This window comes from Megalobrama amblycephala, linkage group LG13 (assembly GCF_018812025.1).
Source record: "Megalobrama amblycephala isolate DHTTF-2021 linkage group LG13, ASM1881202v1, whole genome shotgun sequence".
Lineage (NCBI taxonomy): Eukaryota > Metazoa > Chordata > Actinopteri > Cypriniformes > Xenocyprididae > Megalobrama > Megalobrama amblycephala.
In genome coordinates this window covers 39,613,179-39,629,082 of record NC_063056.1, presented here as the reverse complement: position 1 = coordinate 39,629,082, position 15,904 = coordinate 39,613,179, and the positions used below count along the sequence as shown (strand labels likewise).

At 42.0% G+C, this 15,904-nt stretch overlaps 3 protein-coding genes and 1 long non-coding RNA gene across 6 annotated transcripts; 1 reads left to right on the top strand and 3 right to left on the bottom strand.

The window, feature by feature from the left end:
* Positions 1 to 693: 693 nt before the first annotated feature.
* On the bottom strand, positions 694 to 8,170 carry LOC125243955 (cell surface glycoprotein 1-like). 3 transcript variants are annotated; one of them, XM_048153833.1, is made up of 4 exons: positions 7,864 to 8,170; positions 4,325 to 5,358; positions 1,665 to 1,748; positions 694 to 1,401 (listed from the first exon to the last, which is right to left on the bottom strand). In XM_048153833.1, the coding sequence occupies exons 2-4, from the start codon at positions 5,310 to 5,312 to the stop codon at positions 1,349 to 1,351; spliced, it is 1,125 nt and encodes a 374-aa protein (XP_048009790.1). In that variant the 5' UTR covers positions 5,313 to 5,358; positions 7,864 to 8,170; the 3' UTR covers positions 694 to 1,348. The 3 variants fall into 3 exon arrangements, with proteins under 3 accessions (XP_048009790.1, XP_048009788.1, XP_048009789.1); XM_048153831.1 differs by having other exon boundaries at positions 4,325 to 5,362; positions 7,864 to 8,166; XM_048153832.1 differs by having other exon boundaries at positions 1,692 to 1,748; positions 4,325 to 5,362; positions 7,864 to 8,164.
* A 1,745-nt stretch (positions 8,171 to 9,915) lies between these two features.
* LOC125243961 lies at positions 9,916 to 11,186 on the top strand. Its single transcript, XR_007179188.1, has 2 exons — positions 9,916 to 10,017; positions 10,310 to 11,186. It is a non-coding gene; the product is annotated as an uncharacterized LOC125243961 (long non-coding RNA).
* LOC125243959 (matrilin-2-like) lies at positions 10,747 to 14,358 on the bottom strand. The gene is made up of 3 exons (XM_048153843.1): positions 13,385 to 14,358; positions 11,468 to 11,560; positions 10,747 to 10,935 (listed from the first exon to the last, which is right to left on the bottom strand). Exons 1-3 carry the CDS (start codon positions 13,794 to 13,796, stop codon positions 10,880 to 10,882), a joined length of 561 nt encoding a protein of 186 aa, XP_048009800.1. The 5' UTR covers positions 13,797 to 14,358; the 3' UTR covers positions 10,747 to 10,879.
* Positions 14,359 to 14,550: 192 nt separating this feature from the next.
* On the bottom strand, positions 14,551 to 15,904 carry LOC125243960 (cartilage matrix protein-like). The gene is made up of 3 exons (XM_048153844.1): positions 15,458 to 15,904; positions 15,154 to 15,285; positions 14,551 to 15,074 (listed from the first exon to the last, which is right to left on the bottom strand). The coding sequence occupies exons 2-3, from the start codon at positions 15,260 to 15,262 to the stop codon at positions 14,857 to 14,859; spliced, it is 327 nt and encodes a 108-aa protein (XP_048009801.1). The 5' UTR covers positions 15,263 to 15,285; positions 15,458 to 15,904; the 3' UTR covers positions 14,551 to 14,856.

Sequence of the window (15,904 nt, the reverse complement as noted above, 5' to 3'; positions counted from 1 at the left end):
GAATTTTTTTTCCATACTACAGAAGTCAATGTCAGTGTGTGTGTAACGTTCATGAGTGCGTGTCATTGAGCCTGTGTGAGATTGTGTGTGTCAGTAAGATTGTGATTGTGTGTGAGAGTGTGTGAGTGAGATTGTGTGTGTGTGTTTGTGTGTGTAAGTGTGCATGTGCGTGTCAGTAAGAGTATGATTTGCTTGAGTGTGTGTGTGCCAAAAAGCATAACCTGATTTTGCTGAGTTCAACATGTTCCTGGGTCAACATTTTTGTTGATCCTGGAACAACATTCAAATCAACCAATCAGATTTGAGGGACAAGTTTACAGATTATGTCAAGTTTAGGCTTAAAATCATGAATTGGTGTTTCTACATCAGTGTTATTCATCTAACATTTCCCTCTGATTTTACTTACTTATCTGATCTGACTTATGGGTAGGGTTAAGTTTAGGGGTAGGAATAGGGTTAAGACTAAATTTTCAGACTAGAACGTTGTTCCAGGATCAACAAAATATGTTGACCCAAGAACGCATCTAACTCAGCAATATCAGGACGTGCGTCACAAGAAACTGTTTAAACTCATTTCTGTGTGTGACTCATTTATTTTACTATGAGATCAACTGCAATGTTAAAATAATGTAATTAAAATCCACAGAACATCCACACACAGGTTTTTATAAAAGAAAAATCAATACACAATCATATTATTAGTAACATCATTTATTCTGTGCACATATAAATGTATAAAAAGACACACAGGATATGTGCGGAGAGATCACAGTTCAATAAAAGCTCTACGTATCAAAGTTTTTATAAAGAGCAGCTAAACTTTCACATTTACACTGATATGATTCAGCGAGTGAGTGACCGCTTTCCTTCAAAGATTTAAAGCGTCAGTTTAAAGCTGATCAGATGAGGTTCATTAGTGATCTGGAGTTTAAGTGTAACCATCAATCACCACAAACAACAGTACTAAAATAACATACTCTATTGATTAATACACTACCGTTTGCCATCATTGATTAATGCATGTGAAGAGTCAAACTGCTTTGCATCTGCAGCAGAAACTCTGATGTGCAAAAAGCACTAAATACATAAAAGAGACGAAACCCTTCGGACCCATTAAAAGGCACATTATTAAGCATAATTTGGTTGATTCACAGTTATTAGAGCTTTGGCTCATGTTCGTTCAGATGAGTTAAGATATATTGCTGTTGTCTATTAACAATGCTGCTAATGCTACTTAGAAACACTAATTTATGTACAAACTTGTACCCAAACACTCAAAGGCTGCTGACAAAAGGCACATGACTTCTCTGGATCTGAGTTTGGCTGTGTGTGCGTGAGGGCGTTGACATCAACCTTCAGCTTCTGTGGATTTCAGCAGATCAGCTCCATCTTCTCCCACCACTGAAACACAAACATGAAGGCTGGAGTTTATCCTGAAAGAGCTTGTGCTTATTCCATTTCATAATATACAAATGGGATCCACACAACCCCCATTTCTTATCTACAGTATATCAATGACTTTGCTGAGGAACCAAAAAGATTTTAGATTGCCACAATAAATGTATTTGCTCAGTTATCTCCAGATATTTTTTTCTAGGACTGAAGAGATCAGAGGTTGCAGTGTCAAAAGAAAGAGCTAAAACACAGCAGTTAATGAGTTTGACCTCTGACCCCCTGCAGGAGCGTCTCACCAGCTGCATCCGCTGCGATCTCCTCACTGTCAGGCTGGGAAGCTTCAACGGCCGCCCCTGAAACACACACAAGACATCTGATGCTCATACTTCTGCCCGTGAACAGCAGTGACAGTATCATTCTCTCTCTGTGAATTGATTGAGCAGAAAACACACAGAATCTATAGACAGAGGAAAAGTGTTGATGTAAACAGACTTTTCGTGCTTCACAGCATGCTTTACTGTTTTTAGACTTGTTGGCATTATTTTTAATAACACTGACCTAATAAACTGGAATGTATAAAGCATCTCTGGCACACATAAGTCTTCTGCACAGTCAATAATGAGTCTGATCTATGATAAAAGCCTTCGTATACTTCAAGCGAAATTGAAGAACGAACTGGTGTGACGTCCTTTTGAACTAAATGAAGTTCATTTGGAGTTTGTTTTGGGAGTTCGAAACAGCTTGCCAACGTTTGTTGAACACCTTCATACTATAACAATAACGTATAACGTTTTTGTTACGCATGACGTGTTACGCATCACATTTGAGCTTCCGCAAGAACCAATGAGGTTCATTCTGGTGTTACGCAGCACGTTTGAGCTTCAACGAGAACCAACGAGGTTCATTCTGGTGTTACGCAGCACGTTTGAGCTTCCGCAACGAGAACCAACGAGGTTCATTCTGGTGTTACGCAGCACGTTTGAGCTTCCGCAAGAACCAACGAGGTTCATTCTGGTGTTACATGTGTTATGCAGCACGTTTGAGCTTCCACGAGAACCAACGAGGTTCATTCTTGTGTTACGCAGCACGTTTGAGCTTCAACGAGAACCAACGAGGTTCATTCTGGTGTTACGCAGCACGTTTGAGCTTCCGCACGAGAACCAACGAGGTTCATTCTGGTGTTACGCATCACGTTTGAGCTTCCGCGAGAACCAACGAGGTTACGCAGCACGTTTGAGCTTCCGCAACGAGAACCAACGAGGTTCATTCTGGTGTTACATGTGTTATGCAGCACGTTTGAGCTTCCGCGAGAACCAACGAGGTTCATTCTGGTGTTACGCACCACGTTTGAGCTTCCGCAAGAACCAACGAGGTTCATTCTGGTGTTACGCAGCACGTTTGAGCTTCCACGAGAACCAACGAGGTTCATTCTGGAGTTACGCAGCACGTTTGAGCTTCAACGAGAACCAACGAGGTTCATTCTGGTGTTACGCAGCACGTTTGAGCTTCCGCGAGAACCATTGAGGTTCATTCTGGTGTTACGCACCACGTTTGAGCTTCCGCGAGAACCAACGAGGTTCATTCTGGTGTTACGCAGCACGTTTGAGCTTCCGCAAGAACCAACGAGGTTCATTCTGGTGTTACATGTGTTATGCAGCACGTTTGAGCTTCAACGCAAGAACCAACGAGGTTCATTCTGGTGTTACGCACCACGTTTGAGCTTCCGCGAGAACCAACGAGGTTCATTCTGGTGTTACGTTTGAGCAGCACGTTTGAGCTTCCGCAAGAACCAACGAGGTTCATTCTGGTGTTACAATGAGGTTTGCATGTGTTATGCAGCACGTTTGAGCTTCCGCAAGAACCAACGAGGTTCATTCTGGAGTTACGCAGCACGTTTGAGCTTCAACGCAAGAACCAACGAGGTTCATTCTGGTGTTACGCAGCACGTTTGAGCTTCAAGCAAGAACCAACGAGGTTCATTCTGGTGTTACGCAGCACGTTTGAGCTTCCGCAAGAACCAACGAGGTTCATTCTGGTGTTACGCAGCACGTTTGAGCTTCCGCAAGAACCAACGAGGTTCATTCTGGTGTTACGCAGCACGTTTGAGCTTCCACGAGAACCAACGAGGTTCATTCTGGTGTTACGCAGCACGTTTGAGCTTCAACGAGAACCAATGAGGTTCATTCTGGTGTTACGCAGCACGTTTGAGCTTCCGCAAGAACCAACGAGGTTCATTCTGGTGTTACGCAGCACGTTTGACATCCACAGTCCACAGTGACATCCATCAGCTACACAGACTAAATCTCTCCCAGAGCCCAGCTTTCTGCCTCTTACAACAAGTCTTCAGGCCTTTCACAGAGATGTTTGGTTTGAGACCTTTAAGTTTGTTGTTCTCTTACCTGTAGTGTATGTCAGGGGTGTCTGAGCGCTAAGATGCTTGTGAACATTGGCCCAAATAAGCCATAGAAAAGCACATGAACATCCATTTGCTCATATTTTAAATAAATGGTTATATCAGAATATTGATTACTATCATTCAATCTTGTAAAAAGCAACACTGTAGCAATGCCCAGCGCCGTGTGTCACCAACAGCTGCCGTCATCGCAGGACATGTTAAGTGCTCGTATTACATAATCTGAGGCAACAGAGCGCAAGATTATTGTGATGTTTGGCTCGACACAAAGAGGGATAAAGTGTCAGCAAGAGGCTGTTGTGCAGATGTGAAGAAAACTGACATGTTCTGTGTTTCACACTGTAGTGTCTTTGTCTAGACTGCAGTAAACAATCCCTGCTCTGTTACCCAGCATTAGTTATGCACTGCCTTACTGTATATGTAGTGACCGACGCTTTACTTTACTTCTCGAGTGTGTTTTAAATCTTTTCATATGTGACCCCAAGAACCCAACTGCCCCATAATCCCATGCGTTACCCTCTGGGGCGGCTGCACAGATCACATTCTCCTCTGCAGCTACTGCCTCAACTGCTGGACTCGGTTCTTCTGGTGTGGGCTCTACAGCTGGAGCTGCTTCTAGAGCTGGGCTTGGTCCCACTGGAGCGGGTTCTGGAGATGCAGTTGGGTCCTCAGCAGGAGCTGATTCTGCACTCAGGATTGGCTCAGATGGAGTGAGTTCTGGAACAGGGATTGGTTCCACTGGAGCTGGTTCTGGAGCTGGAGTTGGTTCCACTGGAGCTGGTTCTAGAGCTAGAGTTGGTTCTAGAGCTGGGCTTGGTTCCACTGGATCTGGTTCTGGAGCTGTAGTTGGTTCTACTGGTGTGGGTTCTGGAGCTGGAGTTGGTTCTAGAGCTGGAGTTGGTTCTAGAGCTGGGCTTGGTTCCACTGGAGCTGGTTCTGGAGCTGGAGTTGGTTCCATTGGAGTAGGTTCTGGAGCTAGAGTTGGTTCTAGAGCTGGGCTTGGTTCCACTGGAGCTGGTTCTGGAGCTGGAGTTGGTTCCACTGGTGTGGGTTCTGGAGCTGGAGTTGATTCTAGAGCTGGGCTTGGTTCCACTGGCACAGCTTCAGTTGCTGCATTAGCTTTCTCTGGTGTGGCTTCTGAGCTTGGGTCTGGGACTTCTGATGGGAATTCTGGAGCTGGCATTATCTCAGCAGGCTTGGGTTCCGGAGTGGGAGTGAACTGGACCAGTGTCTGGACTGGATCTGATGCTGGTTCCGGGTCTAGGGTGGTTTCTGTAGCCGTAGTGTCAATAAGTTCTGAAGCAACGTCAAGTACAGGCTGCTCCTCAGCAGGGACTTCAGGACTTGATGCTGCAAGAACGTCTGTCAGATCTACCACCTCCAGAGCAGCATCACTACTGCTGACTGTTGCCTGCTCTGGTTCTGAGGCCTCAATCTCATCCACCACCTCTCCCGGTCCTGGGCCCATCTCATCCAGAAGGGTGCTTTGAACTGGCAACTGCATCTGATCTGAGATGGTCTCACTTTCTTCTGCTACAATCCCATTACGACTGACTGGCAAAAAACACAAGCAGGGAGGAAATAAAGTTTATTAACATGTTTTAAACATGCAAACATAATTGTTTGTCATCACAATTATTTCTTTTAGCTACGAAATGTCAATAAGCCAAAGAGTTCTCCATTTCCTTGACCCATTTTATAAACTGCGCCTACAGCAAAAGGGTAAATGAAGAATTAGCTCTCAGATCACATGGATTTGAAGGTGCTCTTTGATAGAATTCTTCAGTTTTTAAGATTATGCCTCAAAGCAAAGTTATAGACGTGCCTTTATTCATACATGCATCAAAAATCATATCGGAGTCAAGTCCATTTATTTGTCTGTAGTCCGAACAGCTGAACAAATGTAACTTCTTGAAAAATGCAGCACTTTATCTGAGCATAGAAACACATACTGTATCAAGGAGTAAATAATTAAAAACACATTCCTGCCTCACTTAAATGGTTAATATTTATCTTTCTACAAACACTAATGAAGCATCATGGAAGATGCTCTCATGGAAACCCAACAGAAACATGAAGCCCGAGTCTTTCTGTTTGAATACATATCGAGTGTTTAAATGTTTTTTGCTTTTTCACACTTCCCCATGTGTTCAACTTTAGGAGAGCATCATGCTTTTCCAGTCCATTCGTTTGTTTACCACCCAGTGTTTATCTCGCTTCATCGGACAGGATTTGATAATTACATTATGTACAGATTCTGAATCACAGATATTAGACCACAATTAAAGATCATTTCTTTCGCTGACAGTGACACTTTCTGTGTGTGAAAGAATGATAAAACAATCTCTTATAGTCAGGCATTCTGAGTTATAAATTGTTTTTTATTGTGTGTGTGTGTGTGTGGTGGAATAGACCCAAACACACCTGGGCCACATCACACACACTCACTAAGCATCACACGCCTGCAGGTTCTGCCCCGTTCTGAGCTCATTTCCTCAGACACAGAGAGAAAAGAAAAAGTAATTTCCTGATGGTCAGCGGCGCTGTTACAGCAGCCAAAGATGACAGACTCCAGAGCAAACAGTGACCAGACTCACGACACACAATATGTCTCTCTCTCTATCATGTGTGGAAACAGACAGTCATACTGTCACAGTGTGTTGGTACGGATTGAACACGTCACCGCCAGCATTCATGCAGCAGTGCCACGAGTGACGACTCTAGACACACATTACTTTATGTTCTTTTATTCTCATGTTTTCCCTCATCTATTTTAAATGAAGCTTTGCTTAACGCCTTCCCTATACTCAAACCCTCTCCTCCATCAAAAGTGTTTCTCTTGCTCCACATTAAAGGGTTAGTTCACCCAAAAATGAAAATTCTGTCATTAATTACTCACCCTCATGTCGTTCCACACCCGTAAGACCTTCGTTCATCTTCAGAACACAAATTAAGGTATTTTTGATGAAATCCGATGGCTCAGTGAGGCCTGCATAGCCAGCAATGACATTTCCTCTCTCAAGATCCATTAATGTACTAAAAACACATTTAAATCAGTTCATGTGAGTACAGTGGTTCAATATTAATATTACAAGCGTTATGAATCAGTGTGTCGAATCAGCGGTTCGGAGCACCAAAGTTACATGATTTCAGCAGTTTGACACGCGATCCGAATCATGATTCGACACAAAAGATTCATAACGCTCCGAAGCTTCCTGAAGCAGTGTTTTGAAATCGGCCATCACTAAATAAGTCGTTATTTTGTTTTTTTGGCACACCAAAAATATTCTCGTGGCTTTATAATATTAATATTGAACCACTGTACTCACATGACCTGATTTAAATATGTTTTTAGTACATTAATGGATCTTGAGAGAGGAAATGTCATTGCTGGCTATGCAGGCCTCATGGAGCCATCGGATTTCATCAAAAATATCTTAATTTGTGTTCTGAAGATGAATGAAGGTCTTACGGGTGTGGAACGACATGAGGGTGAGTAATTAATGACATTATTTTCATTTTTGGGTGAAATAACCCTTTAACCATAATCCCAATCATGATCACAAGCCAAGTTATGTTCCTGAATTAAACGTGCGTGTGTGTGTGTGTGTGTGTGTGTGTGTGTTACATTTGACACAAAAGCCATGAGAGAAACGAGACAGGTCAACAGAGAAAACAGCCTAGAGAAACATGCAAATAAACCGCTGGAAATGAAGGTCCGACAGTAAGCTGTGACTCTCCTCTCACATTCTCTCAATGGAAGCAGCGATGTGAGATGATCCGGACCGGTCGGACCAGAGGAACAGATCGACGCCCGGGGCTGCGCGTGTCCTGACCGGGCTTTGAGCTGTCTGTACTGATCATCATCAGCCTGAACTCACTGACAGCACAGAGATATGATTCTGCCATTCTGAATAATTAAAGATTGCCTATATGAAAAGATGCCATCTCTGACTAAATGTTTTAGGACAATTATGATGACTATAATAACATGTCAAGCTTTTACAGCACTGCTTCAGTTATCATCAACATTACATGTTTATGAAATGACTTACGCAGAGTTTCTCCGTTCGCCTCCTCCGCTTTGACGCCCGGTCGGTTCTCCTGCGCGAGCGTCTGTGTGCTGGACGACGAACAGCCCATTCTTACAAAATCTCTCGAGCTTCGTGATGACGCACAACTTTCTATAGTTTCTGAAACTTGTTTAAATCGCGTTCTTCAGTTGTGAGCGCGCGTGTGTTCATGTCAAACGGACGCGGCTGGAATGAAACGCGCAGCAGCTCAAACTCGCTGGAGCGCACTCGGATGACGCGCATGCGCTGTACGTGCCCAGCCTGAAGAATCACCTGTATGTCACTCTTCTTCTGTGTTTCGGGTTGTGCATACCAGCTTTTAAGTCTGTATGTCACTCTTGGACACATGCATATTAGCCTCTACAGTAACTGATTAATTTTGGTTCTTTGGCTGGTGATTGATTGAGTGAGTGAGTGTCTCTCTCTCTCTCTCTCTCTCTCTCTCTCTGTGTGTGTGTGTGTGTGTGTGTGTGTGTGTGTGTTGTCTGTGTGTGTGTGCTTGTTTTTGATTTATGAGGACACAAATCTCGTAAACATGAAATATGAGCACATTACATATTTAAAATAGCTTTAAAAACACACTAAACAATGTTTTATTAAAAATGTAAAAATGCATAATGTTTCCTGTGATGGGTAGGGTTAGGAGTAGAGGTAGAGTAGGGGAGAGAATGTACAGTATAAAAACCATTACGCCTATGGAGAGACCTCACTGAGATAGCAAAACAAACCTGTGTGTGTGTGTGTGTGTGTGTGTGTGTGTGTGTGTGTGTGTGTCAGAGTGTGAGTGTGTGTGTGTGAGTGTGTGAGTGTGTGTGTGTGTGTGTGTGAGTGTGTGTGTGTGTGTGTGTCAGAGTGTGAGTGTGTGTGTGTGTGTGTGTGTGTGTGAGTGTGTGTGTGTGTGTGTGTGTGTGTGTGTGTGTGTCAGAGTGTGAGTGTGTGTGTGTGAGTGTGTGTGTGTGTGTGTGTGTGTGTGTGTGTGTGTGTGTGTGTGTCAGAGTGTGAGTGTGTGTGTGTGTGTGTGTGAGTGTGTGAGTGAGTGTGTGTGTGTGTGTGTGTGTGTGTGTGTGTGTGTGTGTGTGTCAGAGTGTGAGTGTGTGTGTGTGTGTGTGTGTGTGTGTGTGTGTGAACTTATATTTTTTACTTTGTGGGGTCCAGAAGACCCTTTAAAGTATAAAAGATACAGAATGTTTGACTTTGACTCCTTTAGTCTGACCCAAAGACAACATCTTAAAAATCATATTGACAAAATCTTAAGTCACTATAGTGTGACCCTTCCCTACACTAACCCTAACCCTACCCGTCACAGGAACTTAACGTATATACACACTACCGCTCAAAAGTTTGGGATCAGAAAGATTTTTAATGTTTTTAAAAGAAGTTTCGTCTGCTCACCAAGGGTGCATTTACTTAATTAAAAATACAGTGAAAACAGTAATATTGTGAAATATTATTACAATTTAAAATGACTGTTTTCATATTAGAATGATTTCTGAAGGATCATGTGACACTGAAGACTGGAGTAATGATGCTGAAAATTCAGCTTTGCCAACACGAGAATAAATTACTTTGTAAAATATATTCAAATAGAAAACAGTTATTTTAAATTGAAATATTTTTTCACAATATTACTGTTTTTACTGTATTTTTAATTAAATAAATTAAGCCTTGGTGAGCAGACAAAACTTCTTTTAAAAACATTAAAAATCTTACCGATCCCAAACTTTTGAGCGGTAGTGTATATATACATATATACGCATATAAAGAATGTTAAAATTAGGTTTCTGTGACGGGTAGGGTTAGGAATAGTGTAGGGAAGGGTCACACTATAGTGACTTAAGATTTTGTCTATATGATTTTTAAGATGTTGTCTTTGGGTCAGACTAAATGACCCCACAATGTTGTAAATTCCTCATCTTACTATCTTGGTGGGGTGATTTGAACCCTAAAAAGTAGTATAAACAAGGATGCGTGTGTGTGAGAGTGAGAGAAGAGTGTGTGCAAATATAAGTTCACTAGAGAGAGTGTCATATCACAGTACGTCCACCAGGTGGCAGTAAAGCGTCAAAGGAGCGAGTGACCAATGAACAAGAAGAAGAGCGAAGCCTGTTAGTGTGGAGGCGCTGTTAGGCCCTGCTGGTCTGTTTGGATGTTTAAAGCATGTATTTTTACCTTTGAACGGTGTTTTGTAATGTGTCTGTGATCTAAATAAGGTTTATTGTAATTCAGTTTCATTTGTGTGCTTTTATCTTCAGAAGTAGAGGATACTGAAGTGTCTCACAGTAGTGCACGTGGAAGTGTTATCTAAATAAATATATAATTGTTTACTCAGATGGTTTTTGGTGTTTCTGCTGGTTTTCTGTGATATTAGATTTTACATCCATGATGTTTGTAGTCTGTTAATTGTAACTTCTGTTTTTCTCTCTCACAGCCTCGATCAGATGATCAGTGATCCTGGAGCTCCTGCTGATCTGGTGAGATCCTCCTCTGTCTCTGTCCGTCTGAGCTGCGAATCGTTCTCGCCTGTCGGGTCTGTCAGTGGTCTGATCAGGGCTGGACATTCGCTAGATCAACAGGCCAGTCGAGACTCTTCAGATCAGGCTGTCGTGCTTCATCTGTGCTCGTCCTGCACCGCTGGCCACAGTGTTCATGAGTAACTCTAATATCACAGTGTTTCACTGCACAATTCACCTCTTTTATCAGCTTTAGTCTCTCAGGTGTGTTAGACAGGTGACGTGTGCAGTGATGTGGATCTTTACTGGATTTACTATGGTAAAGCTGAAATAACTTTCTTTCAGCAGGTCATCAGGAGCTCATCAACGACTGGTCGAATGAGCTGAAGATCTGAAGAGACGTTCAGAACATCAGTGGAGATGCTTTGGGAAGTTTTAATGCACTTATACATGTTTCTTTACTTTACTATAAATCATACACAAAATTATGCAATACATGTACAATATTTTGGGAAGAACGTCATTCAGACGAGGATGAAGGAATGTTGTCACACGAGCTGACGCTGAATCTCCAACACTTCAATCCTCTTCATGACCGTTTCTAGTGTTGTTCTGTTAAGAAAGTTAATTTTTGACATTAAATATTCACTAATAATGATCTGACTGCACTGACGCTATCAAACTGAACAGAACTTGATCTGAATAATGACTCCCTTGTCTTCTGTAGAGCTGCTTTACTCCTGAATCTGAATTTGTCTCATATTTGATGAAGTTTGCATCATTTATTCTGTTCATTACTGTGAAACAATCTGTACTGTATAAAGCACTGTAGAAATAAAGCTGACTTTAAATACACAGATTGCAGATTTAATTTATAAATTTGTTTAATATATTTTACTTATTTTAGTGTGAATGATTTGAAGTGTTTAAAGTTTTGTAAGTGCTATTCAACTTTTGACCAACCAAATGGCCACAAAGTAAAAACAAAAGTGAAAAGTAAATATGCTGTTGTTTATTAGTGGCTCTTAATTCAACATCACGTCTCTCAACAACTCTTTCTGTCATTGGCTGATGATGGAGATGCTGTATATAAATTGTGCAGTGCATTATGGGTAAGTCTGTGGGATAAAGGATATACTTCCGTGAAATCCTCAGCAGCGCTTCATTGGTCGTGTTGTGAAACAGCATCATCTTCCCACATTTACACGGTTGTGACACTGACCGCTGATCTGAGACAGAATAATATGCAAAGTGTTACGCTTGTAGATGAGTATCTATTTAGATTAAAAACACAAGTTTAATGCTTATTTGCACATTGGTGTATCAATTTAAGGAAAGCATTCTTAGGAAAGACAAGGATAGAATCACAACTTCCGCGTGACCTTTCCAACATGATTACGTCATGCGTGGAGCATCACAGAGCAGTGCAAGATGAGCATTTGTTGTTAAAAAGTAAACAATGTTTATTTTTTTTTAGAAAATGTCTGATGGTTTCTCTAGATAAGACTCTTATTCCTCGTCTGGGATCATGTAGAGCTCTTTGAAGCTGCACTGAAACTGACATTTGGACCTTCAACCCGTTGAACCCCATTAAAGTCCACTATAAGGAGAAAAATCCTGGAATGTTTTCATCAAAAACCTTCATTTCTTTTCAACTGAAGAAAGAAAGACATGAACATCTTGGATGACATGGAGGAGAGTAAATTATCAGGAATCCTTTAAGGGGAGCAAATTGTAACAGTCCTAATGCACAAGTTTTATTTTCATTTTTCTGTTTATTTTGTACTTTTATATCACAAGATGTTTTCAGTTTTGTAGCTGATTGTGACTAAATACCTTTTGTTTTTTATCAGCCCTGCAAAAAAAAGAAAAAAAAAAGACCTATGCAAGAGTGCATTCTGTTCACTGCTTAGTGCTTACTACACTATAGAAGGCTGCTGTACTCTAACTCTGACTAAATGCCGCTAGGTGGAACAAACTGTGATTTGCACTACTGTCTGTTCAAAATAAAATAAAATAAACCTTGCATTGTGGATTTGTTCCTTTGTCTGGTAACACTTTAGTTTAGGGTCCAATTCTCACTATTAACTAGTTGCTTATTAGCATATTACTAGGATATTGGCTGTTATTAGTACTTATAAAGCACATATTTATGCCTTTTTCTGCATGACCATATTCTACATCTCTTAATCCTACCCAATACCTAAACTTAACAACTAGGCTACCTTATTAACTATTAATAAGCAGTAATTAATAAGGGTGTATTGAGGCAAAAGTCTTAGTGAAAGGGTTAGTTCACCCAAAAATGAAAATAATTCGTATCGCGTGTCAAACCGCCAAACTGCTGAAATCACATGATGTTGGCGCTCCGAACTGCTGATTCGATACAAAAGATTCATAACGCTCCAAACCGCTGATTAAAAGATTAGTCCACTTTCAAATAAAATTTTCCTGATAATTTACTCTCCTCCATGTCATCCAAGATGTTCATGTCATTCTTTCTTCAGTGGAAAAGAAATGAAGGTTTTTGAGGAAAACATTCCAGGATTTTTCTCCATATAGTGGACTTCACTGGGGTTCAACGGGTTGAAGGTCCAAATGTCAGTTTCAGTGCAGCTTCAAAGAGCTCTACATGATCCCAGACAAGGAATAAGAGTCTCATCTAGAGAAACCATCGGACATTCTACTAAAAAATGTAAATGTGTATGCTTGATATAAACAAATGATCGCATCCCAAGTGGTTCCGCCAAAACCGCACTTTCGTATTCTTCAAAAAGCTTATGCTGTATGTCCTACACTTTCCCTGTTCTACTTACGGAAAAAATTTAACTGGCGCCGCGTTCGTTCCGTAAGTAGAATAGGAAAGGCGTAAGCTACAGCGTAAACATGGATCAGATCCTGAGGAGGTCACGATGAGTGTTAAACAAATAAACATCTAAACAAGAGTTCAGCTCCAACACCTGAACTCGCTCATCTTCAGGATTACTAGTTGACAGCCTCTTAAACCAAGGAAGGTGGAAATATATTTTACAGAGTGAAGTGAACAGACTGACCTGCGCACAGCTTTGAGTGGAAGACAGAAACGAGAGTTTCTATCTGGCTGAAACTGGCCACCAGATGCACATGTTCCGCGTGCGGCTCGCTCCCGATGGCTCGCAGGGTTGCCATGTCAACACGACCGACGCCCACCGCGAAGATCTGTATCCCGTCCTGTCGTGCACGAGCCGCTTCCTCCTCCACAGAGTCCTGCGGCCGGCCGTCTGTCACCACCACGGCGATGCGCGGCACCTGCATGTGAGCGGGCCGCGCGCCGCGCGCCAGAGAAAACGCCTGCTCCCGCGTGAACTGCAGCGCTAACCCGGTCATGGTGCCCGACGCCAGGTGCTCCATGCTCCGGACGGCCCGCTCCATCTGCTGCTTCTCAAAGTAGCCAGGGCGGGGTCTAGGGGGGGCTAGGGGGGGCATTGCCCCCCCAGAATTTCCTTGTGCCCCCCCAAAAATGTGCAGCCAACAATAAAAATGAATAAGCCTACATAAACATTAAAAACGTCTTATCTATTGAATAAGGATCGGCCACTTTAATCACAGAAAAAAAAGTGAATATTATGCTTATAATGATATTTAATCTCACAAAAATGGACTTAAAATCCAAAAACATGCGAACTGGGAAGTAACGAACATTAATCAGAAAACACGTCGAAAACAAGTGTACACCTAATCTTCAAGCAAGTAGCCTAAAAAAAATATCACAATGAGGATCACATCTGCATCAGCCGAACATTTTCTGCATGCTGAGATAGCTGTCAGCGAACATTTCCTCAGTAATTTCGTTAACAATGAATAATTTGAACATTATATCCAGGGGCGGCGCTAGGGGTGGGCTAAGGGGGCTGGAACCCCAAATGTTTTTCCAAAAGCCCTGAATCTTTCAGGTTTGAGGTTTCTGTGCTGCGTGTTTTAAAGAGAAGTGTGCATCCGAAAATACAATGTAGACTGAGACTCTATATCACAACTAAAAAGATGTTTGAGCCCTCTTTCATGACCAGGTACAAGTCAATGCTGTTTCTTTGTTCCATTTGCACTCTGTACATGGGTTGAAGCTCTCAGTTTTGAGCTTCCAAAGTGCACCAGACTGATGCATTTAACCTTAAAATACACAAAAATTTCTTACCGGGGGGCATGCCCCCGGACCCCCCTAGATGATGGTATATAATGTACATTTTATGAACTTTAACCAAGAATACTACAAAAAACGCTCCTTTCATGTCAGTAAATTAAAATGTCATTGGACAAATATAGATTTCGGTTAAGCCCCGAATGTTTACAATGTCTGGCTCCGCCCCTTATTATGTCCATAAATAATTCACATGGCCTACATAGCCAGTACAAATTAGGCTATAGCCTATAATTTGTTAGCCACAAGACGATTCTTGATGAATCAAAAAAACAAAAAGTTAGCTATGAATATTAGCCTAGAAAATGCTGCCCTACCAAAATTTGTGATTGCCCCCCCAGTCCAGCAAGCCTAGTACCGGGCCTGAAAGTAGCTGTTCAGGAAGAACTCATTCTGCACGACGCTGCCGAACTGCACGAGTCCCACGCGCGTCTGATCGCGAGCCACGTCCAGGAACAGCAGCACGTCCCTGATGAAGGACTTGACCCTCTCGAAGTCATCAGGCCGGACACTGCGAGAGCTGTCAATCACAAAGATGAGATCCAGCGGGCGTCCGCCACAAGAACTCTCTGGACAGAAAACAGCTTGTCAGTTCATACAGAGACAATAAAAATGACTGAATTATTAGAGTGTTGTGTATCTGAACACCTGTGTTGTGGGTCTGGGCTGTTGTGTCCAGCGGTGATTGTTTGCTGGGTCTCCGCTGACACACACAACTGCAGCAGATGACCAGCAGAATGAGTAATGAGGTCTTCATTATGAGCTTCAGCTTCAACAACACTGATAATGAGGAAAACACGACTTACAGGAGGTTTCAAACACACATCAAAGTTTCAACATCAAAAACTGGGCTGGAAACATGACATAATACATCAGTGTAAATAACTTTAGATCAGAAACATGACAATGTAGAATAGATGAATATTCATGTTTAATAGTTGAGCAAACGTACCTGTTTTTAAAGAGCAGAGGCTGTTGAAGTGAGGAACGCTGAGCAGAACCCAGATGTTTTTCTGCTCTTCATCCGCCTGTTTCCTCCCTCAGCGCTCTTCTGCTTCAAGAGAAGTGCTTTTCTTCAGATGTTTTTCTGTTGTTGACAGTTTCACCTTTTTCATTTGGTTTCTTTGTGCAAAAGCAAACCCTTTTATATATACATACTTTTACCTTTTGTATTAATTCTTTTGATCCATTATTGGTGGTTCTTGCCTCCGGTAAAGCGTCACTTTTGTTCTCTTGCATACTTCTTATACTTATTAGATACACGAGTTTGGCTTTTTTGATTTGGGCAGACATGCAGTCAGTCGGTTTAACCTGCTAACTGTCTAGCCACGCCCTAGCAACCATTTAGAGCACCCTAGCAACCCAAACGCCAAAGAGGCACATCTTCAAATCTGAAGGT

Excerpts from the sequence above, each read along its gene's own strand:
- LOC125243955 (XM_048153831.1), bottom strand. The coding sequence starts at position 7,951 with ATGGGCTGTTCGTCGTCCAGCACACAGACGCTCGCGCAGGAGAACCGA. Across the intron at positions 5,363-7,863 it reads GGCGAACGGAGAAACTCTGC|TCAGTCGTAATGGGATTGTA; the intron begins GTAAGTCATTTC and ends GTTTTTTGCCAG. Across the intron at positions 1,749-4,324 it reads CTGTGCAGCCGCCCCAGAGG|GGGCGGCCGTTGAAGCTTCC; the intron begins GTAACGCATGGG and ends TGTGTGTTTCAG.
- LOC125243959 (XM_048153843.1), bottom strand. The coding sequence starts at position 13,796 with ATGCCCCCCCTAGCCCCCCCTAGACCCCGCCCTGGCTACTTTGAGAAG. Across the intron at positions 11,561-13,384 it reads CCACTCAAAGCTGTGCGCAG|ATCAGCGGTCAGTGTCACAA; the intron begins GTCAGTCTGTTC and ends ATTCTGTCTCAG. Across the intron at positions 10,936-11,467 it reads GCTGAGGATTTCACGGAAGT|TAGAAACGGTCATGAAGAGG; the intron begins ATATCCTTTATC and ends ACAGAACAACAC.
- LOC125243960 (XM_048153844.1), bottom strand. The coding sequence starts at position 15,262 with ATGAAGACCTCATTACTCATTCTGCTGGTCATCTGCTGCAGTTGTGTG. Across the intron at positions 15,075-15,153 it reads AGCCCAGACCCACAACACAG|AGAGTTCTTGTGGCGGACGC; the intron begins GTGTTCAGATAC and ends TTTTCTGTCCAG.